Consider the following 26,911-nt stretch of genomic DNA (forward strand, 5'->3'; position numbering starts at 1 on the left):
GGTTTTTTCTTCTTTCACTCCAGCAGTAAAGGGAGCATCGGACTCGCTGTGCCGGCTCAGATGAAAGGATGAACAAGCCTGGGCTCCTGTCTCTGGCAGCGGCCAGAAAGGCTTCAGGAAAGCACAGAAGAACAAAACAAATATCAAGTAATTATTTCCCCTCTCCATCCTTCTCGCAGAGTGAGTCTTCTCAGTTCTGGCACTTCTGCTAAGGTAAGGAAGAGTAACTTAATGCAGTGGCAAGGACAGGAGGGAGGTGCTGCCTTTGAAGCTCCTGTAAGGCATGGGCTCTGGACAAGGGCAGGTCAGGTTAGGTCTGCTCCAAATGATGGAAGCAAAGGAGTAACTCTTGAGGGGAAAGAAAAAAAAATAGCTTTTCTAAGCTTTCTGTGTTAATACAGACATGCTTGCAAGCACCAATTTCTGCTTCAAAGAAGTTCCAAGTACCAAACACACCTGAGGACCTTGCCAGTTTCATAAGCCAAATCAGCTGCAGAATAACGAGGTCAGAAACAACTCAGACACCTGGGAACACTTATGAAGTGCTCCAGCCTAATCGCTGTTGCTCAAAGTGTCCAAAGGTCTGCAAACATTTGAACAATGTGTGTGAGCCAGACAGGTGTGGCTTGAACAGCTTAGATGCCAAAAGAAACCCAGCAGGCCAGAATCCCTCACCTGCTTCTTCATTTGTTTGAGCCAGGATCACCCCAGAGACAATCCTGTGCAGGAAGGTGATGGATGTCACAGCTCTACTGCTCCCTGTCCCAAGCACCCTGCCCACCCAGGGAACAGCATCTCCCAGCCTGTGTTCCTAACCCGATCGTGCACAGGCATGGGCTGCTTGTAGAATGCTTGTTTCATAGAAAAGCAGGGTATGGCTATTTTTGAGAACTGAATGCTTTTAAAGTGCTGTTAAGAGACTGAAACTTGTGGTGCTCAGAATCGTTGGCCCTTGTTGTGTAGGCACATGTTTCTCCTTGGTTGGTTTGACTTCCCAGCTGGGCATTCGAGCTGGGTGTTACATCACTTTCTTATGCTATGAGTCATAGCTTTGAGAGACCATGGCTGTGTCTGCTGAAAATGGAAGCCTGGAACATTTGCAGAAGAATAGAGGAAATAAAAGTATTGTGGAGGGGCTAACTAACCATCACACACGCATACAGGAGCAGCAAAAGCCCAGAGGTGGAGTTTCTTAGCTGCAGAGATAACATAGCCCAGGGCTCCTTCGGGATCTGTCTCTGGGAATCAGCACAGTGCGGGTGCGTCATTTAGGGGGAAAAGCAGGAAGCAAGCTGAATTGAAAGCAACAGTGCTAGAATCCATCATGGTACATTTCAGCTGGTTCTCTTTTGCTTTGGGAAGGCAAGGTTTAGAGACGCCCAGGCTAGCGTACCCTTAATTCTGAGTTATTTCCTATAGTTGTTTTTTGGTACCTGCTATCCTGTGGGCATAGATAGTAGCAATTACCTTTGCTTAAGACCAGAGTTTGAGCAGGTGGAGGAAAAATAGCACCGTGCGGGCTGAACACAGCGGTGTCCTGATGCAGCAGAGGGGTGGGACACGTGTGGGGCCACCACGCTCTGTTTATTCAAAGAGTAATTAACCATTAAGCTTTGAACTCTTACCCATGTGGCTAAGGCACAGTAAGGATGCTCAGGAGTAGAGGTGAGCACCAAACCAGCTCCACCATCAGGCTGTGGCTGTCGGGCTGTGGTTGGCTGACCCAGGGGATGTGCTTTCAGTGGGCATGTGAGCCAGCAGCTCTGCTTCTATGAGCCTGCTTGTGAAGAGGAGTTCCTCCCTTGTGGGAAATACCAACGAGATTCTAATTTTTTGATGGTTTTGATGCAGAGCCTTCTGCAAACCCAGATGCAGAACAGTAGCATTGTAAATACTGTGCTGTTATTACTGTTAGTAGTATGTTTCCAGCATTATGAACAGCCCATGCAAACCTTGCATGATGCTCTGCTTAAGCGGTGCCCCCTGCACAGAGATGCTTGCTCCTGTGATGCTGCAATACACGGTGCTTTCTGCTGCAAAGGCAGCATTTTGTGCTTGCCCTGAACTGGCATTTTCAGGAAAGAACATTTTCAGTTCTTGGCTGAAAGAATCGTCTTCCTTGGGAGCTGTGTGTGTTCAGTGAATTAGTAGCAGAACATTAGACCAGAACCAGGTCTTCTAATTAATTGGCTTCAGAAGTGTGGTTATTATCACTAACTGCATTTTATTTAACAGCTTGTGAACTGCAGGGGAGTTGAACAGCACTTGGGGAACTAAGTTATTCCACGTGTAAGACTTCGGCTTTTACAACTGGTCCCTTGTATTGCCACATCCTGGAATAGGGAGGTGAGGCAGCGCAGTGCCAGTGAGGACAGGATGTCAGCAAGCAGAACGTAAGGAGTCTTGGTTTGGCTGCCAGTCCTCCCAAGTGGGGTTTGCCTACAAACTCGGTGGCCTGGGGCTGTATGTTGTTCCTTAAAGCTCGTATATTTCATGCAACAAAAACTCCATTCACTCCCTTAGTTAGAGTTGGTAGCACTAATCCTGGCTGTTTGATTGGGTTTATTGTGGCTATTGGGAGCATAAATGTGTTTACAGATTTGTTGTGAAAGCATTTTGGTCTGTTTTTTCACACAGCAAGTCAACTTCCATGCGGTGCAGTTATGTTCAAGATGTTCCCTGTAGCACTGGAATAATGTCAGATTACATTGTGTGTGTGTATTGTTCTACAGAAGGATTTCATCTGAGGCATAATATACCATGTCAGATGAAGGGGATCTTGGGCATGCTAAGACCAAGACAAGAACTCTGTGAGGTCAGTGTGAAGCAATGCTTGTCTCTGCTGAAATGTGGAACTTGTTCCCCGTTACCTTCCCTCCTGCTCCCTCTAACCCTGCCGGTACCAAGTCCATTCATTCATCCGCAGGTTTCCCTGCTTGCTGTGCAGCCCACCGCAACCTTCTGGTGCTGGAAGTTGGCCTCAAATATTGAGGTGTTGCAGAGTTTCTTAGATTTCATTCAGTTTGTCATTCAGTGTAGCTCAGCCTACAGGCTTCCCAAGTCCTTGATGCAGTTGTGCTCAGCAAGGAATCTTCAAAAGCCTGAGTGTTATGTCTTAATGATGTGATGGGGAGCAGGTGAAGCAGGTGGCTGGCACAGGGCTCCTGTGGATGTCTGAGCATCTGCATCACCTGCATGTGCTCTTCCTGGGATGAAGGACCACACTGTACCTATTGTGGATGGGACTTGTAGGTACTGGAGCCCCAGTTTGACATCAGGGTTCTATCACATAGTGTTGCCCCAGGGATGAAGTGGCCCCTAATGCTCATTGTTGAACTGCTGTGGGCTGTTTTTGCTTAGGTAACAATGCCATTTCCTGCCTCGTGGCAGTTCAGATATTAAAGGTCACATCTGCCTAATACTTTCAGTCTGAGCTATGACAAGCTTTCCCAGCACTTCTAAAGTAGACAGCTGTGGTATGTTTCCCTTCTGAATGATATTCAGAAACCAAAGTTTTTATTATTATTGTTGCTACTGCTAGTAAGTCTTGTACAGGGATTACTCAGAACAGCAGTACAATAGTTCTGCCCAAGGAAGGAGAGGTCAGGATCTTCGGGTGCCATCACTGCAAGCCTGCAGCCTCCTATTCTGCATCTCAGCAGCAGGTTTTCTTGTTCTGAGTTGCACCAAAGAACAATTTCCAGGAACAGCTCTCTGCTGCTGTCTGTCCTTATGACACCTCGCTGCCTGTGAGGATGCTGCAGTCCTCAGCTGAAGCTGGCAGCGTGGATAACAGTGCAGGTGTTTGCAAACTAGAAAGCTGTATGCTGTTGTTCCAGGGACTGGGGAGATGCACTTTGTGTTGGTGCTCAGGTGATGATGGAGCAGGAGAAAGGACGCACAGACTGAGGCTAAGCAGAAAGAGAACCCGTATGGTAACTGATGCTAGAAATAAATGCAAGGGACCTTTGGCAGTTGAGCTTTTGGTGCCTCCATGCAGATTCATAGCAGCTAAGAATCTGTCCCTGGGATCTGCAAGAGGCACTATGTGGCTGTGGCCATGTATGGAAGCTTCAGGTAATCTTTATAACTGGTTAGTCAAAGAACTTTGAAGCTTTGTGCAAATATTTGAGAGCATTCCCAAGACAGCAGTAACCTCTGTGCTCGTGCTTAACCGGGTGATATTTGCCAGGCTTTCTGGAACAGCTTCAAGTACTTTTTCAGAACAAAATCACCTTTAACAAGCACAAAACATACTTTGTGCTCTTCATGCAAGCCCAGTGCCCAGACCATTTTACACAACTCTGGTTTTTGCTACGCTTGAACACCGTTAAAAGCCTGAAAGCTGAGCCGTTTTAAAGCATCCCATAAGACTCTTGAGTCATGCAAAATCCTATCACATTTTTCCCTCTGGTTGAAAAGTTATGAATGACAAAAGTGCTATTAAATCATAGATGAAGAATGCTGAGTGATGGCTTAGTAAAAATAATTTTAAAAAACCCTTGTTTTCATCTAGATTTTATTTCCCTGGGTGCAAATTCAACAGGTAAGGCTGAAATATCACAGCTTGCCCCCCTAAAGGAGCAGTGTGCAGCTTGATCCCTTGGAGAGTCGCTATTCCTTTCCTTGGTTTCTTTATTCCTCCAGGCAAGTGATGATTTTAATACTTCGCCTTTATCTGTCACAGTTCATTTCCCCACCCTATACCAGCTCAACTTCTCAGGCAGGAATGTTGGGGATGGTGGACCAGTGCTTTCATCTGTTCCCGAGCCTCCTGCTGACAAAACTGCACCTCTGTGATCCCACCCAACCAGCTTCTGGCCCAGCTGCCCAGCCAGGTAGGCAGGAGTGGGGGGAAGCAATATGGTGTCTCCTGTATGCTTGCATCTACCAGTGCTGCTGACCCAGTACCACAAGGATAACTGTATCACAGAATCACAGAATGACCCGGGTTGGAAGGGACCTCAAGGATCATGTAGTTCCAACCCCCCTGCCTGGCAGGGCCACCAAACATACACCTTTACTAGATCAGGTTGCCCAGGGCCCTGTCCAACCTGGTCTTGAATATTTACTAGAGTAAAGCTACCTGGAACTACCGCTCGGTTCTGGAGGTAAGTGCTGCACTTCCCTTCCATTCTGTTTTTCCATGTTTACTTGTTATTACAGTTTTAATCATTGGGATGCTTCTCTTGTTAGTTTCTTTACCCTGAAACGCAGTGGTCCAACTTGCCAGATGTTGCATTCTTTGTTGACCAGGAGTTTCTGAATGCCAAGGAATCGGATGGAAATGATCTGCAGGGGGTTTTGTTACCACAAGCCATAAACACATTGAATCAGAAAGAGAAGCCTCACTTTCTATTTCAGTCACCATTTTTGGAGCACGTAAACATTCTATGATTCAGATTTCTGATGATTTCTCATGCTGCATTTTTTGGGTTCCACATTGGGTTCTTCTGTTTGTTTTTCCTTTTAAAGGGACTTCTGAAGGTGGAAAATGAATGGTGTTAACCTGATGAGCTAGGTCTTGTCGGTACTGTAAGTAGGTCTGGCAGTGGGAAAGGCTTCTGGAGCAAGCAAAAAATTGCTCTTATTCAGCTAAATACTCTGAAAGCAGAAAGGGCTGTAGGGGAAGTGAACCTAGCAGCTATCCATGTATTACTCAAACGAGACCACGTGCATTCTGCTTTGTTTCTCAGCAGTCCCCACTGAGAAGGTTATGTGTACATCTTACTTCAACACTTGGACATGACCTTTCCCACCCATGTCAGACTCATGCAGAGCAAGCCACAGGCCTGTCACAGAGCCCTGAGTCTCATGTGCTTGTCCCAGCCACCAGGTGCTTTCTGATAGACACACAGAGGTCAAATAAATGATATCTCACTTTTGGACAGAAAGAGAGACCTGTCATCATGGTGCTGGGCTTAAAGAGCTGCAGAGCAAAAGCTTTACTAAGCTGTATGGCTGAGTTGTTTCTTTCTTGGTCATCCATGGAAAAAACCTAATTGGAAGATGAGAAGCTGCCCACTTTAGGATCATATATGAATAATTATAGGTACCCGTACTAGCAAGGGACTTTCTGAGATCAGTAAATAGTTATGCCTCTTCAGGGAATCTGTGGCAAACAGGTCATTCAGAAATAACTCTTGGAGGCAATGGGAAGTGGGTGAAATGAAGTAACAAACAGCTACTGAAAAAAACAGCTGATGGGAGTGTTTCATCTGCTATCACTAACTGTTAGTTTTCATTCTGACCCTGTTGTTTTCTTCTTTATATAGTGCCCTGAAGTTGTCTCCGAAGGATATTAATTTTCTGCTGGCATCAGAAAGGTTGAAATGATACTTGGAATGAGGGTAAGTGACTCCCTTGAGGTTTTGGCACCCACAGCTCTGGATTAACTGGAAACGCAGGCAATTAATAAACCAGAAATTCAGTGCCTCTCAGCCCTCCTTGCTCGAGGGAAGCCAACAGGACCTTTGTCGGTAGGATCAGAACAAGGCCACAGTGTGCCCCTTAAGGGACGTGCATGTAGGTAAGCTATGCCATCTAGAATAAATGCTAGCTCATAAGAGTTCTGATCAAGGTCTGAACTAGACTGAAGCAGAAACCACTGAATGAGAACTGGGATCCCCCACAAACAGGGAGGGGGCTTCAGCCACTATGGCAGGGCTGCCACAGCCACGTGGTGCTGAGTGAAACTTCTCAGCAACCGGAAAACACGCTGGTTCTTGCTGTTGGGGATGTAAGGCCATCTGAGTTGGTAATGTTGAAGACATCAGAACTTATTCCTTGCGAAGCCTGGGTGGTAACTGGTAGTGAAGGCCATAACAGCCATAGTCTTTGGTATGATGTAAACTCTGTGAAATCTACCTGATTCCAGCTCATCTGGAAGTGATAACATCATTAAGTGCTGGGATAGGGACTGAAAGCCACGTGCTGTAAGCCAGGCTGATTCCCAGGGTCCTCTTAAAGTTTCTATGCTGTTTGGGAGTAGGTCATGAGGTCTGTGGCACTTGTCACCATTACTTTACCTTTCTTTTTTGTGTTTGTGCAGAGGACCATTTGCAATGTGAAATAGTGCTTGAAGTTGCCAAAAAAAGCCTACCAAACACCCTGTTACTTGGATGAAAGAGCTCTTTAGAAGATGGACAAACAGACTCGGGGGGGCAAAAGAGTAATGCCAACCAAGTATGTGCAATATACAGACACCCCTATCCATTCTAGTATCTCTTTGGAAAAGCAGTGTTCTCTTCCTCACCATCGATTACTAACTCGTTGTTTTCTTTCCAGAAAGAAAAAAGTCCTTGACAGAATTTAAGGGATGAGTAATGACTTTGCTTTCTTCCATTCCAGCTGCCACACAGGCACATACGGGAGTCCCTGGCCCTGCGAATTTGAGCATTTTAATCTTTTCTGGTGTCCCACGCCTGTCCTGTCACCTACTGTTGTTGCAGTTAAGTGCATTCTTTAGCCAGGTCTTCTCCTAGTATTTAGGGCAATTGGATTTACAGGAAGCAAGAAAATACACTGCAGCGTGCGTCTGGGGATAATGTCAGCACTACCACCAGAGTCTCGCTATTCCCTTGGCGTTATCATTGCTGGATCCTCTGCCCTTCCTTACACGTGGGCTTGAGGAGGTGGTTGTTTTGGCTGGAATTAGAGAGGCACAGGTGGTATCACCAGCTGTAAATCGGAGGAGGCACTTCCTGATTATGACCACTGCCTACACATAAGTAGCTGCCAAGAGAGGAGCTGGGAAGCATAGAAGCCTTCTCCTTACTTGGAAAGAGGGCCTCAAGTGTAGGCATAACATAATTACCCTCTTCTGTGTTGGTTTTTTTTTCCACTTAGAGGCTTTGGGGTTCTTTGTGGGCTCTTGGCTTCCCAGAATGCTGTGATATGAAAAACCCTCAGCTGAGTTTGACAGATGGGTAAACCAAAGCATCGAGTACTTAAGCATCTAACACTTGGGCACTCAAATCCTCATAAAGGCACTGGGAGCTCAGGAGATACACGCGCAGGAGGCATTTGAGAGCCAGGACTTGATCAAAGATTCAGGTATTTGTTCGACCGCAGCCAAATGTCATCTCCTTCAAGTGGTGAATGAGCCCTTGATCTCTGTGAGGTCAAGATTTTTGCCTTCTGGCTGTATATGTTTGTGGTAAGAGACCTGTCCAAAGCTGCAGCGAGCGCTAAGGCTCGGGTGAGGAGTCTGGATGCTGTTTTTGGAGAGCACTGCTGGCTGGCTGTAGTCACCATCCACAGGCTGCCACAGTCCTGCTCTCATGTGGTAGCAGACACACATGGGTATAGCTGTGTTTTACTGTCAGGTTAAAGGTTTTTTTTTCCCAATTATTGTCTAGTGCTCATTTCTCTACCCATTCACCTGTGCTGCTGGCCCTGACTTGCCTTGTCTGCAGGAAACTTGGTGTTGAGTCTCCTCATCAACCCATTGATTGGGGTGAGCGTGCAGCCCCTTGCTGGCTCATGGTCTCGCTTTCAGGGTATTTCTTCCCTTTTAGCCCAAAGCGTCTTAAATGTGGGTCCACTGAGCGTACAGATGGGAGAGCAGGGAGTGAGGGAGAGGTGTCGCAGAATCAACCCACCAACGTGTGCTGCTCACCCACGCGCATGGGGAGAGGGGGAGATTAAAAGATTAAAGTTACAAACTGAAAAGCGCCCCAGGCTACCGCTGAGATCTGAGTGACTGCCTGCGAAGCCAAACTCCCACTCCGGAGGTGCCGTGCCACGCTCGCTGTCACTCACTCCGCACTTGCTTTCTCCTGCCATCCCTTCCTGCCACTGGCTTTGCTATTTTTACAGGCTGAAAAATTAAGTCATCCTCTGGTTGGGCCCTGAGCATCTCCCGGTTGTCATTGTGGGGCTCACGGGCGTAGTCTTCTGCTCCATCATTGCGCTCCTTTACTTCTAGGCCTTGAAGACTCCTCCATCATCTTTCTGATTTGCCTCATTTGCCCGTATCACAGCCAGGTTTGGTTCAGATACAGCTCAGGACTGGTGTGGGAGCGACAACCATTTGCAGCAGTTAGGATTTCGGCAGTGAGGAAGTTTGTAAGGTCTTCAGTGCTTTCTCGCCCCTATGGAGAGGTGTGAATCAGGACTTACTCTGCCAAGCTTACCATTAAATATGTCCACAGTTTTATACTCCTTCCTGCCATTTGCTAAGATTTTCTCACTTTCTTTGCTTTCCGTTCATTAGAACTGGGCCAAGATTGTGGCTTTATGGCTGGAAGGCACATAAGTAAAACTAAGATCTGGGAGCTCCAGAAGAGTTCTTAGTGCTGTGCTTGTGTTGGTAGGTATGATGCAAAATGAAACAGGGTTATTTTGATTTGATTGTAGCAGTTAAGCTGAGCCAAGGCGATGATTTCATTCTTGGAGTATTGAGCTCTAGAAGTATTTCTTTATCCCACTGTGTTATCTGTGACTGTATTTGAGTTTGGGGGTACCTGTTATCACAAACAGGCTGTTTCTAAGGGGAAAGAAAGAAAAGAAAAAGGTTTGGCTCTGCATTTGGAAAACGTTGAAACAGTTCATTTTGACATCTCCCAAGTTCTTCTTCCTCCCTGTGCTGTTTAGATGGAGGTATTTCTCAGATGCCGGCTGAGATTGTGAATGTGTTTGGTTCCCTTAGGATTCCTTATTTAATCTGGTTTCTCAGCTATCAGCTATGCTGCCCAGCTCTGCCATTGTGTGGAGGTGACAAAGGAGCAGCGGGACCTTCGCCCTCCTGCATGAAATGGTGCTTGTTGCACATGAGATGGTGGGACAGTCCTACTCCTAGCTTGATTTTAGGGCTGAGGACAGTGGGAAACCTGCAGATCAGGACACGTTTGGGTGATTCGTACCTGCCCTTAGATACCAGCATTTCTTCTGGTGTGACTGGTTTCTCTCATCTGCTGCCAATGGTCTTGTCAGGGCAAACGTGCTGAGCTGATGGGGTGCCCTGGTAGGGGCAGCTGCGAGTAGAGCTTTACAACCCTGCTGCCAGAATTAATAAGAAATTGGATGCTGGCCCGTGAAACAGGAATGCAACTACTGATGTGAAGGAGTCAGTTTCCCTTTCTGCCCCAAGGAAAAACTGACTGTATGTAGACATACAAGGACTTGGCTATGTGAACATAAATTTATGTGCAGTTACTGGAAATGGCTTCTGTCCACCTCCCTTCTTGTGCCAGATCAGCACTGTGTCAGGCAGGTCACTTTTGCATCAGGATCATCAGCCTGCTGGGAGGGAGCTTCACCATCTGAGTGCTCACTGTCTCATACTCTCTCCAGCAGCTCACCCAGCCCTTTGCCTTCGGGAGCTCGGACTGCTTGGGCCTGTGCCGCAGCAAGCTCTGTGCTTCCCAAGGGATGCACAGTTCTTGGTAAGCATCTGACTGTAGCAGGCACAGCTAAAATACTACATTGGGCACGATTCAATGGAGTCATTTCCACATTCGTTCCCCTTCTGATGACGGCTCAATGAGAAATGTTTGCAAGGTCTTGCTTTGTGCACTACATGCTTGCACAGGTTTTGGTCTGTGATGAATCTGTACCCTCCAATGAATTACGAGCGGTGTGCTATTTTATTTACATAGGATTAATCTAATTCAAATGACTAGATGAAATCCTTTCATCTTCAGGGCACAGGAGGTCAGAATATGATGATTTTATACAGCTGCTCCAGGCCATAAAATCTGTTCATTTGACAATCAATAGGAAGATATCATTCACAATGTTGATGAGGTAATTTCCTCCTCTGCTCTCACCTTGTCTTCCTGGTTCACACTCTCCTGTCAAGGTGAGAAGTCCTGAAGTTCTGCTCTGGAGCACAACCTGCCCCCACTGACTGCTGCACACCCTTCCATTTCTTAGTTCCCACCCCAGCTTTCTTCTGCCTCCATTGCCCATGATCTCAGCTGTCACATACTAAAATTCCTTTTACTTTGAAGCCACTCTCTGATTTACATGCTCCAAGCATCCAAGTTCTCTTCCTGAACTCTTATTCTAACCATGTCCTCAATCAGGTGGTGCCAAAAAAGCCCCCCATTCTGGTCTATATTAGTTCTTTGCTGCATTGCCCAACTTCATATATGTACTGTATAGGAGACAGCAGGCCTTCCAGGGCATGGTCTGTGACAGGTCACCTACACTGTGTTGAATACTGAGAGTATTTATTGTGCTTAAGAGTGATTCTAGGCACTCCAGCAGCAGCTCAGCAAGTGCTTCATTGAGGAAGTCGAGTCTATCCTGATTTCCAAATGGAGAAGAGCAGGAGGTGAAATAACCTGCATGGTGTCAGCCTGCTGGCAGAGCAGGGCCAGGAATGGTGTGTGGCCACCTCTGGGCCTGGCCTTGCACTCCAGCCACAGCACCCTGCTCAATAATACACCAAATAAAGAAGCGCTTATGTAATGCATTTTTGCCTTCTTGGTTAATAGCAAACAGTTTGAGGGTTTTCCTTCCAGGCATTCACGGCATCCTTCAGAAATGTGTTTCAACATGTACCATCCCTCATGCTGTGTGCATTAGGGCCCAGCCCGCAGCTGTGACCTGCCAGAAGGAAGCAGACAGCAGTGAGGTGGGCAGGCAGTGCCAGCCCTGTGCTCTGCTCTGCCTCCTCCACCCCCTGCAGCTCTTATGGTGGCAGTCGGAGCCCGAGGGATGAACCACAGAGCTGTGCTGCGTGGAGCTCGTTGTGGAGCTGTACCAGCTGCTGTGTTGGCAGCCTTGCAATTGCCTCTGGATCCGCCTTGCCATCTCATCTCCTTCCATATAGTACCGATCTATCACTTCCCCCCTCTCTAACCCCATGCTTTGCTTCTCCCCACACACGCCGATGAGTTTTGCAGGGCAGGCCATATGATGTGTCACACAGAGCCCTGTGTGGCACAAAGCTGGGGCAGCCCCGGCTATGGGAGCCCTGTGGGAGCTGCCTGCCTGTGTGCTTGGGGTGAACCTGTTGTTTCCTCCTGCTTTGGACGCCCCAAGGAACCAGGGAGCACAGCGGCAGGGGGAGCACGTGCAGAAGGGTGGCTGGCTTTCCATGGTAAGGGCATGGGAGCTATTTGTGCATAAACTGTCCAGCCATGTGGAGGGACTGCAGCACCAAGAACACACGAGGCGGGCAGTCCTCAGCCTGGCTACGAGTTTTAAAATTGTGATTGCACAGCTTGCAATTATCACAGAAGGTCTGAAGTAGGGGTTGTCTCCTGAGCTAAGGTGCTGCCGCCTCCATTACTGCATCCACCTGATCTACGTGCTTTATAAGGTTACAATGGATACAATTGCATCAGTGGGTCTTCAGAGCCGGACGAGAGCAGAGCTGCGTCCCCACTGTGAGGGAGCTGAACAACCCCATCTCGTCTCCCCGCTGCTCGCCGGTAAAGCCGCCGTTCTCCCCATGGGCAGACCCAGCTTTCGGCCCATCGCCGTCCCATGGGCTGCCGGGGTCCGTGTCTGGGAAACTTTTCCCCCGTCACAGCCGTGGTTCCCCCGCTCCGTCCCGCTCCGTCCCGCTCTGTCCCGCTCTGTCCCGCTCTCCCCGCTCTCTGTGCCGCTCCCTCCCCCGCTCGGTGCCGGCCCCCGCCGTGCTCTGCGTCACGCGGCGGCCGCGCGTGGGCGAGGGGGCGGCGGAGCGCGCGGGACCTCCCCACGTGACGGCGCGGGCGTTGCAGGCCGCTCCCTCCTTCCCTCCCTCCCTCCCTCCTTCCTTCCTTCCTTCCCTCGGTCTCGGAGCGAGCGCGGAGCTGGGCGGCGGGGCGGCCGCGCGGCGCCCCCCCCCTCCCCCGGCGGCGGCGGCGACAGCGAGGACGGGCTCTGCCGGCCGCCCCGTCCATGGGAAAGGAGCGGCCCGGGCCGGGGCGGCGCTGGCTGCAACTTCGGCGGGGCTGAGGCTGCGGAGCCGGGACGGCAGCGAGGGGCGGCCCGCGGGGGAGGACTACGGACGGGTACGGGGGGACCGGCACGGGACGGCGGAAAGCGGCACCGCGGGGTCCGCTCCGGCGGGGGCGGGTCGGGCGGAGCGGGACGGGGGGGCGGGGCCGTTGGAGCCGCCGTTGGGGCGATGTGCGGGAGAGAAGGGGAGCGGGGAGCGGGGCGGTGCGGGGCCTCGGGTGCCTCGGGAGTTGCATCTCAGTCCCCGAGCAGGGAACCCTTGAGCGAGGCTGTTTGGCACCGCTCGGAGCCAGACCAGACTTGTTTCATTCTCAAAGTCTCGCTGCTGCTGCTGCAGCTCAGTGTCGTTTTCTTGTGCTGTGAAAAGTCTTCTGGAAGCGCTGCACAAGCAGCAGTATGTGCAAAGCGCGGCGCTCAGCTCCGAACCTGGCCAGTCCTTAGAGACTTCAGGACGCCCCAAGTGATGGAGGTGCTTTATGAAGCGATGACTTTTGCCTCACATACAGGAATGCGGTGTTTTCCCCTTCCCCCGTTGACTCGGTGTCTGTCGGGTCCCGTTGTTGAGCGGTCCCTCCGAACAGGCGGTAGTGCCGGGCTGTGGATGGAGGCACGATCTGTGCGGTGCTGCCTGCGCTGCCCTTCGCTCCCGGAGCCGCGGTCAGCAATAGGGCTCAGCAATAGGGCTCAGCAATAGGGCTCAGCAATAGGGCGGGGGCGGTGGGTGCGAGGGAGGAGGCGTGGAGCGGAGCCTGGGCCGGGGCAGCGCTGTGCTGAGCCCTGATTTCCTGGTTCCTGAGCGCCTGGCACAGCACACAGCACGACCTGTGTTCCGAACGGCTTTTCCTGCCTTCATTGTGCTGTGCGTGGAATATGTAAGGGATGAGCACGTATCCTTGCAACCCCTCGTGTTCCCTTATGTTGCAGCCCTTTGCTCTGAGCAGCTGGATGCACTCAGTAGATTGATATATGATATCAATATGATATATATTGATATGCTTGCTGTACAGCAGCATGGCATTCAGGTTGGTATCAGAGGAGCCTCTTGGGTTGTTGCAAGCTCCCCAAGCAGCTCATTTGGGGTGGCTGTGGAAGAGGAGCACTAGGAATGCCCCTGGTGCCCTGGGGCCTCCTGAGGTTCTCTCCCTGCATACGCAATTTGTGGTGTCTGCTTCTTGCCCATTGCATAACCCTTACTCATGCCTACCCTTTATCCCAAAAGTGCTGGCCCTGCTGCTGTCAGAAATGGCAGTAAGGGTGAAAAGCACTCCTTTGGGCCCCAGAGAAGCTGTTTAAACACCTCACCAAAGATTGGTAGCGCTGGTACCCTGATGACTGGCTGCCCTGCGGCTGCTGTTGCCTAATAGGCAAGCAGTGATAGCAGCACCGTGTCCTTTGGTTTAGGGGCTCTTGATTCTGGAAACATCACACTGCCGTCCAAGCAAACCCTTGTTGCTTATCATCCTGTTTGTCCCGGTGCATGTTCCCAGGTTGACCATCTCACTGCCTCCCTGTCTGCAGAGTAGGCTGGGAAGGGCTGTGCAGGCAGCACAGCTGGCAGGGAGCAGGGCCATCCTGTTGGGAAAGCTCCCAAGTGCTCAGGATGTTGTTGGGGTGAGCGTGGCCCAACCGGAGGAGCTCAGCTTGGTGAGAGGAGAAGGGAGGTCAGAAGGGGGAGTGTTTGCAAACGTCTGCTCTGCGGAAATTAGGAGCGATCTTAGATGGAAAAATTGCGTGGCCCTCTGAGGAGTTACTGTACTAAATTTGGAAAGCAGAATTGGTCTTCAAAGTATGAAACGAGGGGATTTCAGTCTCGCTTGAGATGCAAACCTCGTCGCAGTCTCAACTGTGGACTCACTGCTGACGCCTCCATAGTACATATTAATCCAGTTTTATCTGTCATGAGGAGATTTGTTGATTAGAGCCTCTAGGTAAAGGCTGCTCATGGGCTACGGCTGCTTCTTCCAGCCCGTGGGCTGGAAAAATTAGCTCCGTGCTTTGCCTGGAGCACTTGGGCTGCGTGTAATTTCACTGCCACCTTCATCTCAGAATTCAATTTGGTTCCCCTCACAAAGCCCGTTTATGTAGATTTATGTAGATTCGGTGCAGAGATGGATGTCTCTCAGAGAAAATGGGTATTCTTGTAGCAGTTATATAAACAAGTTGATTTGTGGCATTGATAAGAGGAAGGCAACATCATTTGAAGCAGGAGGGTAGGAGCGGTTTAGTGTTGTCTTGTCTGAGTCTGCATGGAATGGGAGGGTTATTCTAAGAACTCCTGCAAAGTAATGACAGTTTGTAGGGTACAGAATCATGTGCCGCTTAAAGGATTTCCTTAAGCGATGTGCTCCCATCTTGGACTGTAGGCAGTGCTTAACTGTTGTCCTACAATTAATGATTTCCTGTAGTTCACTCTTATGTCAAAAAATACGCAGCTCTTTGGCATTCCAGGTGCACCTTGAGTTTCCAAGCTCACAGCCTGGTGGGGAGGTCCCAGCAGCAGGTCCTTGGGGTGGTTGCTCCTGTGCAACAGCCACGTTGCATGCTGTGGGTCCTATTGATTGGTGGTCTAGCTTAATACGCTAATACTGGAAATTACCTGCTTGCAGATGTGAAAGCAGCCGTGTAAGTGTGAGATCCCAGAGTTCTCTGAAGGGTTTCTTATTTGTGGGATTATAGTGGATGACCTGGCTTTTATGGAAACACTATTCTCCCAAGCTGAAACCTGTACAGATGGCTTTCCTGCAGCCGTAAGGACAGGCGACTGCTGCTATTTATCTCTTAGGAGCCTTTGGAGTACAATTGCTGTGTAGCTAAGTGCTATTTCATCTTGTAGGTATCGATGACCCACTGCTGTTTGCAGATGGAATGGGCAGGTGAATTCCAAGTATTGTTTTTAAACTATATGTGTTGGAGTCCATTGGAGTTCTTGTTTCATCTGCGGGTGTTGCTGCTGTGATTCAGATCAGTGGAGGCGCCGGATCCTGTTGATGTTAAGTGGTAAAATGGTTCTGAATGGTGCCTGGTTCTGAAGCAGCCCCTCGCTGATCCAGCTTCGTTCATTCTATGCGGTTCTGTGAAGCATTGCTTTCTTTTTCTGCTTTCCTTTTGCAGTCCTCCAGATTGTTATGGAGGAAGATGATTAGAGAACTAAAAGAGAATCAAAGCTGATGGTGTTTTTTTTTTCCTTCAGAGGATCAAGTATTCACTAATTCTTTTGTGATCGTTTCGATCTGAAGATGCAAAAAATAAGTGGAGTAGAAGCAGTGAGCAATATTGAATGACATTCTTGGGAACAAACACAAAGCGGGAATGCTGAAAACAAGCCGGTTTCGTGTTTGAATCATCTTCTTTGTAGGTGCATTGCAACTATCTGCTGATCTGTTTTGTCGCAAATATTGCAGCTGAGCCTCTTGTTTGATAAGATATTAACTGGTCAACGGAAAAGAGCACTATCACCAGTGTTATCATGTCCTTACTTGTTGTAGTAATGAGGGTTGGGGGGGAAAATCCCATCCTTTCAAGTCGAAAAGGAAGGGTGCAGGGAGGGGAGATGCATCCGAGTGTCGGCGTTGTGGTGTTCATCTTCTCTCTGCTTTTGCTGTCTGCAGGTTCTGTCATCCGTGATGGCGTCAGCGCTACCCAGAACCCTCGGGGAATTGCAGCTGTATCGAATACTGCAAAAGGCAAATCTCTTGTTTTACTTCGATGCCTTCATTCAGCAGGGTGGAGATGACGTCCAGCAGCTCTGTGAAGCAGGTGAAGAGGAGTTTTTGGAGATAATGGCCCTGGTAGGCATGGCGAGCAAGCCGCTTCACGTGCGACGGCTGCAGAAGGCCCTGAGGGACTGGGTCACAAACCCTGGGCTTTTTAACCAGCCTCTCACTTCCTTACCAGTCAGCAGCATTCCTATCTATAAACTGCCAGAAGGGTCTCCTGCGTGGCTGGGGATATCCTGCAATAGTTACGAGCGGAACAGCGCTACCAGAGAGCCTCACTTGAAGATTCCAAAATGCGCCGCCACGACTTGCGTGCAGAGCGTTGGTGCCAGCAAATCTGATGTGGTGGGGAGCTTATCGCTACAGAGCAGCAGCGAGCCGAGGCTCTGGCAAGGACATCACACCACAGAGAGCGAGCATAGCCTTTCCCCGGCTGACCTCGGCTCTCCCGCTTCACCAAAGGAGAACAGCGAGACACTGGATGCCGCTGCTGCTCTGTCAGTCGCTGAATGCGTTGAACGTATGGTGCCCTCCTTGCCCAAAAGTGACTTGAATGAAGTCAAGGAGTTACTGAAAACTAATAAGAAACTGGCAAAGATGATTGGTCACATCTTTGAGATGAGCGATGAGGACCCTCACAAAGAGGAGGAAATCAGGAAGTACAGTGCAATATATGGCAGATTTGACTCAAAAAGAAAGGATGGCAAGCATCTTACTCTTCACGAGGTAAAGTCCCTTGAGCAACAGTGGGCTTCCTCCCCTATTCCTGCACTTTGTGTGAGGTGCTGTTTATAGAATACACTTCCCATAGGCACTCTTGACTGGATAATGAGTTGCGTGTCCTGCAGGAGACGTCGCCAGCTCTGCCCAGGAATAGAAGTCTTGGGTGAAAAAGAAACACCCTTTCCTGGGTGTGTGTGTGTGTGTGTGTGTGGAGTGTGTGTGCTTGCACCGCTGACTTCAGCTTTATGTCATCAGACTGCTCAGTCACTGCTACAGTCCTCCAGACAGAGGGTTTAAGCACTGGAATGGCATATTGGCGTTGCACTGTGCGTGTTCCTCAGGACTCTAGACGCTCAGCACCTTTTTAAACCTGTCTTGTCTTCATATTCCCTTGGGCCTTTGAGCCTAAGCTGGTTGTTTAGAAGACTAATAACTAGAGACAACGTGTGTCTGGTAACAGAATGGCCTGTCTTCGTTGCTACACTCTGCTTTCTTCCCTCAGCTCTAGACCCTTCTCTGTAGCTTATATGAAGTAACAAAGATTCTGCAGAAGAGGTTCCTGAACCTGGTGGGATGTTCTTGTGGTGGTTGGGTGATGATGAAACTTAATGATACAACCTATGGCATGTTTTTCAGGGAGCACAATGAACGTGGGTCAGCCAGCATAAGTGCAGGCAGTGAGGGTTGTGAGAAGAAGGGCAAAGTACTGTCTTCAGTAATGATGGGTGACTGTTCTGAAGTGTGTTCTATCAATACCTTCATAGTATCTGTTCCTTCCTGTGCAGGCCTCCTTTGCTTCCATTCTGGCTTTCTTGAGGCTTGTGCTGTGTGTGTTGTAACGCGATAGGTGTGTCTGTGCTGGGAATAGTTCCCTAATGCCAAAGTACAGTACAAGAGGAGAACAAACATTAAGTCAAAGCGGTGCCAAAACAACTGTTGATCTGATTGCTGCATCAGCATTTTTACAGTTAACAGAGATTGCAAAATTTCAGTTGGATTTAAAATTTGGCATGTAAGACTGAGCTCCCAAAAGGGAAGGCAGTGTTTATGCTATAGGAGTGCCAAAAAAGCTGTACTGGCTTTAGCCTTTTTTCACTTCAAAAGGGAGTTCGGTAGGTGTGTTACCCATAGTTCTACCCATCAAACGAGATTCTCTTTGTGTTTTTGGGGATGTGGCCAAAAGAAAACTAATTCTTTACGTTCCTGATTATGTGTTTTGACTTAGAAGGCAGTGCATGTGACTAGCAGTGACTTTACAAGGGCTCGAAACAGCAGAGCAGGACGACCCTTCTTGGGATCTTGTCATTAGTCAGCCATGTTTGCACTGCATGTTTCAGTTGCACATCTTTCACCTGTTTGCTTTGTGACTGTGTCTATGCACATGATGTATAGAATTCCAATATGGAAGAACAGATTTAAGTGTAACTTTTGTCCCTGCCCTCGTGGAAGTCTCTCCTTGTAATAGAATATGAGGCGAATGCAGGATTTGAGAGGCTTAATTGTGAGGTGCCCCATGTGTGTTGCTGCAGTTGGGACTGGGAGAAGGGGATTCTCCTTGTGTGAGGATGGGTGCAGTCAAGGCCTGCAGCACAGCATGCGCTTCTTCAGCCTCTTTTTGTAATAGAGGCTGAAGAAAGTAGTCTGAAATCTGGGCAGACCTCTCCTCAGACAGCAGTGTGGGCTCTGGGGGGTCATTGTGTGTGTATTAGGTGTGCTGGGCTCAGGGGTGGCTCTCCAAAGTTGGTGCTGTGAACAGTGAGTGCACATTTGGAGAAACAGGGTGCCAAACAACTGGGAGAAAGCAGGACTGCTCTGCCCTGTGACTGTGTCTTAGTGCAGCTCTACAGATGATTGTAAAACTCTGTTTAAAGCTGGAATGAGAGCATGGTTTGGCTTTAGGAAATACTTCTATCGCTATTATGACTAAGGGCATGGGATCAAAGGAGTGTGTGGTTGACTTATGCCTCACTTACGCATGTGAGGCCTCACTGAACTTGATGGGAACTGCACACATGCAAACAAGAGGAATTTGCTTGTAATTGGTTTTACTGTTTGCTTAAAGAGGCTGGATATCACAAAGTTTTGTCTCGAACAGTTTTCTCTTGATTCTTCTGCATTAAAGCACAAAAGACACCGATGCCGCATGACTGCTGAGGCTGTTTGTTGTTTACAGTTTGGTAAACCAGAGTTTGCCTTTTTGTGAGTTCAGTTTCTATGGATTATTATGTTCATTGGCTTAAGCATTTAGCTGCTCGGAAGGAAGGACCCTGAACGATCAGGGAGGTAAGTTTCTGCTCATCCAGCTATGATGTTTCTGCACATGTTAATACATTCCAAGAGTGTCCTTCTGCCTTGAAGTTCAAAGTTTCTCCTCGCAGCTGGCAGTGAGCAGCTGAAAAAACTTACTGTGAATTTAAAAAGCCTGAGTAGTGGACAGATTCTTAAGGTAAAGATCAGGGCACTGCTGACGCCTCGAGCAGTGTGGAGTTGCACGCAGACTTGCCTTTAACTTGGTGGTAAGTTACTGAGAGCGTTCTGTTACTGTGTGAACTCTGTGGGATCCCAAGGGGCTTGAGCAGCCATTAGAGACCAGTGAGAACTGGAACTGCTGAGCTATTCCGAAAGTACGTGCTGCTGGCAGCAGTGTCTGTGTGAGGCACTTAAATAGCCCAAAATATAATGCAAAATCTTTGAAACCAAGAGGCTCCGAAACTATTAAACGTGCTCTCCTTAATCCATCCCTTTGTCTTGGTGTTGCGCATCTTTTCAGGCAGGGAGAGCGAGTCGTGTTTGGAGGTGGAGTGAAGGAAAGGATGCGTGTAAAGCGTGGCCTTGCACTCAGTGACTCTCGCATGTTTGAGTCAGATCTGTAATTTGCGTGTTGGTATTTCAGTACACGTCTGGGTACCTATAAAACTGAAAAAACCCTGTTTAATAGTGTGAGAAACAGGAGTAAAAAGTACAAGCAATAAATTCTGTCCAACTCAGTGTCTTCCTTTTTCTTTTGTTGACTCACCAAAACAGTAAGGCTTAGTATTTAATTATGTGATTCTAAGTGGGGAGAGGGAGGAGGGGGGGAAGGGGAACGGGGGAAGACTATAAACCCCATTGGATGGGAATGTACCCGTCCTTCTCTGTAGTGCCTGTATGGTCACGTACTGCTCTGTCATCAAGGCTTCCAGCATACAGAACTGTGCTATTCAGGCATTCAGTGCTTTCTCACTGCAGGATTGTGCCTCCTGAAAAGGCAGGAAGCCATGATGCAATTCAGTAGTCTGGGTCTGACCTCAGAGGAGAAACCAAGAAAAAATCAACAAACATTTGTCTTTTCTTATGTATTAGGATAAACAGCATTTGTCTACAAGTACCCAAAATATTCAGCCGTTTTAGCTCCTTGCAACCCTTATTGAGGGATAAAAAACTACTTTGAATTATGCTGTAAACATTAGTCATGTTGTTCATCCTGTGCAAAGTAATAGCTATCACTCTGACAGAAATTAGCGCCTGCTTTGGATGGTAATTCTTGCCATAGGTGCTGTGTTAACCTTTTATTTTGATATTATTTTTCCTGGGTTCTTTCTGAAAAAGGTGGCCATTATAGCAACAGTTCCTCTCAAATGGGTAATAGTTGGTTATTTTAGCGTGTTGTTCTGTAGGAGCGCGGTAACCTAGAGATGTCGCACAGGTTGAACTGCAGCTTCCCACCCTTGTTCATCTGATCTCTGCTGGGCATTTTTTGTCTGCACAGAGGCTGAAAGCTCAGTGTATCCAGCTGGCCCGTTAAAGATGTGATTGTGCTCTGCTTAGCATTCGGGTATCACAGGAAATGTCTTAATCAGATGAGAGGCTTTTATTCCGAAGAAGAGGGGAAAATGCTTGTGAAATAACAAGAAGAGCAGTGCTGTTCATTGTGAGGTTTCACTGGGTGCTGGTTGTGTGTTTGTGCACAGCTTCAAGCATGTCAGCCTGCACACTGAGCTGCTGCTGCTGTGCACTGCCACCTCAGCCAGGCAAGGAGCAGGGATGTCACAGTTGGGCATGTGCAGGGTATCTCAGTGTGCTTGAAATACGTAGCTGACTTCAAGTTTACTACCCTGAGACTAACACAGGATGTATTGCTGATGGCAGCAGCTGGTCTGAAGCTGTGCTCACCTATGAGAAGCCAAGCCCGTGCAGGGCAGCTTCCTAATGACTGTGTGCCCTCTGCAAAAAGGACCTGGAATACTTTTATGTTGTTGTCTTGCTGTTACACCTCATGATGATTGCTGGCTGCTCTTTAGTTGACGAGACCTTTTCACTTCTTCCTCAGCCCCTATTTGCTGTGGAAGGAGTGTCCGGAATCCTTTTTTACCTGCTTCCCAGTGTTAGTTTTTCACATTACATCATTAGTTATGTTGTTTGTCCGTAGTGTTGATGGTGTGCTTTTCAGACAGCGGTGTTGTTAAGCTCTTACAGTTGCTGGCAGTATCACCACTTTCTATAGGCGACTGAAGTAGGTTATAAAACTGTTTTGAGCCTTAAGGCTCTTTATTTTTTTCTCTTTATCAAACTATTGCCAGCAACAAAGACACTGGCAATGTGTCCCAGCAGGCTCGGGGAAACATCCTTGAATCTAGTTCCATTTGATTCATGTCTGAAGATAGTCTTCACAAACACCAGGGTGAGAAGCATCGCTAAAAAGAAGTTTAATCGTTTCTTAAACCGTCACCTTGTATGGAATGTGTGCTGTATTCACCAGGGAAAGCCATCTGTACCCACTATGGCAGCTTTTTTTTCAAGTCCGGGGCATATTGCGGTTATAAAAATAGTACTCCCTGTAAACCAGGCTTTGGGAGCCAACCAGTGTGAGTGCTCAGAGCTCCTGTCTTACACAGAGATATAATTAATGCTGGGTTGAGGCACAGGCAGAGCACAGCGAGGGCATTTCAGTGATGTTTTACTTTAAAGGATGTTCAATGCGCTTTGTGTCTTTTTCTCAGAAGCTGATGTGTGTTAAGGATATAAATAAATGGCAGAAACCCTCCGGGGTTTAGTTCACCATTAGAAGTAATCTCGCTTGCAGTTGAAATCGTTCAGTGTTTCAGCAGAGGGTACAAAGATAGTGGGTGAAAGTACACGGGATCACAGATGTGTTTTTGTCTTTACTTTCCAGCTGACAGTTAATGAAGCAGCCGCTCAGCTGTGTGTGAAAGATAACGCGCTGCTGACCAGGAGAGATGAACTCTTCGCACTGGCTCGGCAAATCTCTCGAGAAGTGACGTACAAGTACACGTACAGGACCACCAAGTAAGGCTCTAATTAACTGTAAAGACCTGCACTTAATCAGTCTTTCTTCTCGCTCTCTAGCTTTCAAAGTGCTCTTCTGAGGAAGGCAGGAAAGCGCTGTGTAAATCCTGAAGCTTTTAAACTGCTAAGATTTAGCTGTTTCGAATCACCTTTTTATTTGTTGTCTGGTACAGATTAGGCAATGATAGTGCAGGTGGAAAGGCATCTGGGAGGGTAGCGTTACAAGTATTTGAGGCATTTGAGTGTTTCAGGGTTAATGTAAATAGGCGGAGTAGCCAAAAGCTTCCTGATGTGGGGTATTTTTTGGGGGTGGTGGTTCTCGTTGCTGGTTGTTGTTTTTCAATGTGCAGATTGAGTCTGCTGGTTTCCAGGGAATGAGAAAGATAAGATCATAGGGAGTGTCTGACAAACTCGGTGGAAACAAACTGAAGCCGAATCCTCATTTCAGTTGTTGATGTTCTGTTGGGTGAACTGCTGTGGGGTAATAGCCAAGGCTTCATAGCTTCTGATTATGATTAAAAATGAATTTTATGATGTATTTATTGTTTCCAGATAGTTTCTATGCATTGCTTTCACGTTTTAACTCTGACCATTATTGCAGTATCCTTTCAAAATTTGTTTTCATAACCTTCTGGGGGCTTTTCCTGGTTCTCTTTTGCTCTCCTTCCTTCCATGCTGATTGTATGTAAATACAAATGCATCCTGGGTAGTCAAAGTAAAAGGCGTTGTTAGGCCTCTCTGTGCTCAGGCAGGTTTCCTTTCTGTTCAGAAAGAGAGCACACGAGTCTTTTGACACTTATGAAAACAACACAAGGCACTTCTGTTCTCCTCTGTGCTCAAGTGGCTTTTAGTGCCGAGTCCAAGTGAATTGGATGCTTTTCTGTGCATCTGAGTTCTCCTTGCTTTATGTATTCATTTGTTTTCCTCGCTCTCATCTCTGGTGATCAGGGTTAATCTGATGTTTCTGATAATGCGTTTCTTCTCTTCTAGATCTAAATGTGGAGAAAGAGATGAACTGTCACCAAAGAGGATCAAGATAGAGGTACGGTATCGTGGCTCCTGTATTTCAATCTCTGTGTGCTAAAATGTATTTGTATTGTGAAGGGATGTGTCCAAGGAGCTTTGTTAGAAAAATATTTGGCAGACAGTTGATGGGCGAGGGAGGGCGAGAACCACTGCTGGAGTCTCTGAAAACATATATGTGTGTTGAAGGAATGTGTAGGAGCAGGGGTAAAGAGCAGGGTTTGCTTTATGGTAAAAGCGCGCTCAGTGTCGTGCGCTCAAGGTGCGTAGAAGGGAGGAGGAATGGGACCGAGTGGTATCCTGTGGTGGCGCAAACTCAAGTGCTGTAGGAAATGTCTTCCTGTTAGGCCTCTTGCTGCCCGTCATGTTAATTTACTGGATTTTGCAATAAAGTTTGGGCCTAAAGCACATGTGTACCTGGCTGATAAGTGCGGTTGCACAAGGTTTTGCTTAGGGAAATGAGCGCTGTGCTTTTTGTCAAGTTGCTGCTGCTAAGAAGTAAATCCAAAGGCTTTTAAAAAGTCACTTAAGCAAACCAATAAATCATGGTAAATATGTGTACCTGCGTGACTTGTAAGAGTAGCAGATGTTCCTTTCTCGTTTTTTAAACTAATAGCTGTTCCATTTTTAAACAGGTCTCGTACTTTGTTGGTGCTGTTGTAGGGATTGTTATTGTGCCACCTGCTCCAAGCAGTGCAAATATAAACGCGCATTAGAATGTAAGCTGGGACTGAGCTAGAATTGCATGTCATGCAGATATGTGATATTCTTTAACTGCAGGGGGAAGCTTTATAGCGTTCTGGAATGTGCAGCGCTGTCTGTGGTGAATGATGCACCAAATGCAAGGCTCTCATTTTTTCAGCTTTGTTACCTGTACGAGGGCTTTTCCTGTGCAGCAAACCCTGGTGGGAGCACTTAGCTTTGAAAAGGCAGTTCTGAATAGGTTCATAGGTGTGTTCTTTTGTTCTCGCTGTTTCAGTTCCACCAGTCTGCATACGGTTGTAGTTTGAGTTTATGGAAGGCCAAGCTCACATGCACACTGAGAATTTACTTGTGGCTTTCATAATAATTCTGTAATGCTATTTAGATGTGTTGAGGTGCTCTTTGACCTCTGCCTGCTCTTCAGTCTATAGGAAAGAGCAGGTAGAAGCTTTATTAAATGATTTTATGTGCCTTCACTCTGTTGCCAGCCTTGACAGATTCATTGCACAATGGTCATTTGGTTTTTCCTTCTCTTTAATCCAGCCTAGACTTAATTGGTAAGAGCTGGCGGGGAGCTGCTCCTCCTTTGCTTGAAGTAGTGTTTCACAGACGATTACATTTCAGCATTAGAAAGCTTTTCCTTCATTCAGTGATAATTGATGATGAGCAAGTAACTGAAGTGACACGCTAAGGGAGGAGGCGCTTTTTTTCCGTCGGATCTTCATTGAAAGAAAAAGGAAAATTAATAAGCAGTGAGAAACAGGGGAGGAAGGAAGAGTAGGTCAACCCCAGGGAATCTGCCTTCTCTTAGTTTTTGGATGATGAGTCTGGCAGCTCTGCAATCTCAAGGCACTATTTTGTTCAGTAATTCTGAGAATGGATGTTTACTTGGTGTTGTTTTTGTCTAAAATCGACAGTCGTATTTTAAAATGCATGTGCAAACTTTGTGTCTTAGTTGTGCGAATCACTGCCTCAGAAATAAGACTGTCTGCAAAATAAGAAGTTGAAAATTAAGGTAAATGAAATTAACTGTCATATAACAAGGTAGCATTATTAGCTATGAAATACCAGCTGTCATTATCAATGTAAATGCCTCTTTCTGTACAAAGGAGTCTTCTGAGCTCCCCAGAGTAAAAGGTTACTGTGGTGTGTTATGATTCCGAGGTACACTGCAAACTAGGGAGCTTTCTCAAAGGTGTTTGGTGGCAGGGAGAGGCAGTGTTACTCAGGAGCTCACTCTTACATCTGGTACCTTGGGCACTTAGGGGCTGCGTTTTGGAGAAGAGATCGTAACCTTTTCAGTTAAATGGAAGGGGCAGTAAGTGCTGCAAATCTGTTTCTTCCTCTCCTAATAAATACTCTTCATCCTATTTCTGAAGTTGTATTACTCGATTGTGGCTCAGTTCGCTTGCTGTCATGCTAATAGCTGGATGCTGTAGATTGGAATTTTAGGTGACTTGTTACTGCTAGCTCTGGCTTCTCTTTCTTGTCCTTTTTTTTTTTTTTTGCAAAGGTCATTCTGTGCTTCTGTTTTAAAGCTGCCCTCTGTGTTCTGATTCACCATTCCATTGCCCATTAGTCACTAATGTCTCTGAAAAGCCTCGTCTAAAATACCAGCTTGAATTTGGAAAGGTTTCATGCCCTTTTTTTGCCTACTGTGATAGATCACGTAGAAAAGATGAGTTGATTTCCTGAAATGTAACAAAAACCATAAACCCTAAAAACTCTGAATGTCGCACATGTGCCAGCAGGGCTGTGTGTGCGAGCTTAAGCATCACTGGGTTCCAGCCGCCTGTGTACATTTATCCTCTTTATGAATTTGAAACTCACATAAGCATTACAAAGAAACAATATGCCACGAATTACATCAAATTACCTGTAAAAGCCTTTCTCTTCCCTTGTGTGCTCTCCCCCTCTTATTCACAGAGTGGGTGGGCGAGCTGTGGGAGTGAAGTGTACAGAGGAGAAGGGAGAAAAAAAAATTCCAGGCAAATGAGAGACTAAAGGTGCAGAGGGAGTGAAAGAGGGAGTGGAATGAATTGGGCTTTAGGAACAGATTTTATTACAAGCGAAAAATAAAGAAAAGACATTTCTTAAGTCAGCTCTGGAGGGAAGGCAGAATAGATGAATTGGGGTGGAACCGGTGCTTCCTCTTAGGTCTCCTTTGCATGGGTGCTGTGGGGCAGGGGCACCTCTTGTTTTGTCATCTTCCATGACTCAGTACCAACAGCACTCAAAGTGATGAGCTGTTGGGGCAGTACTTAGAAAGCAAAATAAGTCACAGGTGTATCACGCACTGCGCTCAGATGGAGGGGCTGCTCTGCATCGTGACGCTCTCTGTTGGGATTGATGGGGCTCCTCTCTCAGTTACACCACCAACAGTGAAAAGAGGAGAGAGACAGAGAGCTGAATGTGGCCTTGTTGTCCCTGGGCTTGTGGCAGAAGGGAATTGCTCTGTGCCAGCGCCTCCGTTCAGCTGAAGGAGAGGGGTGGAGAAAGCTTGCAAGAGCTGATTTCACAGTGCTCTGTGGGGGACGCAGGAAGGAAGGGAAAAGTGGAGG

General features: G+C 47.5%; 1 protein-coding gene across 8 annotated transcripts in view; it reads left to right on the top strand.

Annotated features, from left to right (window-relative positions):
• Window positions 1-26,911, top strand: part of NAB1 (NGFI-A binding protein 1) — a 51,565-nt gene that overhangs the window by 15,347 nt on the left and 9,307 nt on the right. For 3 of the 8 annotated variants that reach the window (XM_085552817.1, XM_085552819.1, XM_085552821.1), the window contains exons 3-6: window positions 24-6,350; window positions 16,509-17,342; window positions 22,492-22,625; window positions 23,616-23,667. In XM_085552817.1, the coding sequence (XP_085408943.1) occupies window positions 6,333-6,350; window positions 16,509-17,342; window positions 22,492-22,625; window positions 23,616-23,667 (1,038 nt within the window). In that variant the 5' untranslated portion in view covers window positions 24-6,332. Of the gene's footprint in view, window positions 1-23; window positions 6,351-12,651; window positions 12,954-16,107; window positions 16,252-16,508; window positions 17,343-22,491; window positions 22,626-23,615; window positions 23,668-26,911 lie in introns of those variants that run through there. The other 5 variants (XM_015867879.3, XM_015867876.3, XM_032445668.2 and 2 more) reach the window with 3 other exon arrangements.

This window comes from Coturnix japonica, chromosome 7 (assembly GCF_054131305.1).
Source record: "Coturnix japonica strain WE chromosome 7, WE-NBRP24, whole genome shotgun sequence".
Taxonomy (NCBI): domain Eukaryota; kingdom Metazoa; phylum Chordata; class Aves; order Galliformes; family Phasianidae; genus Coturnix; species Coturnix japonica.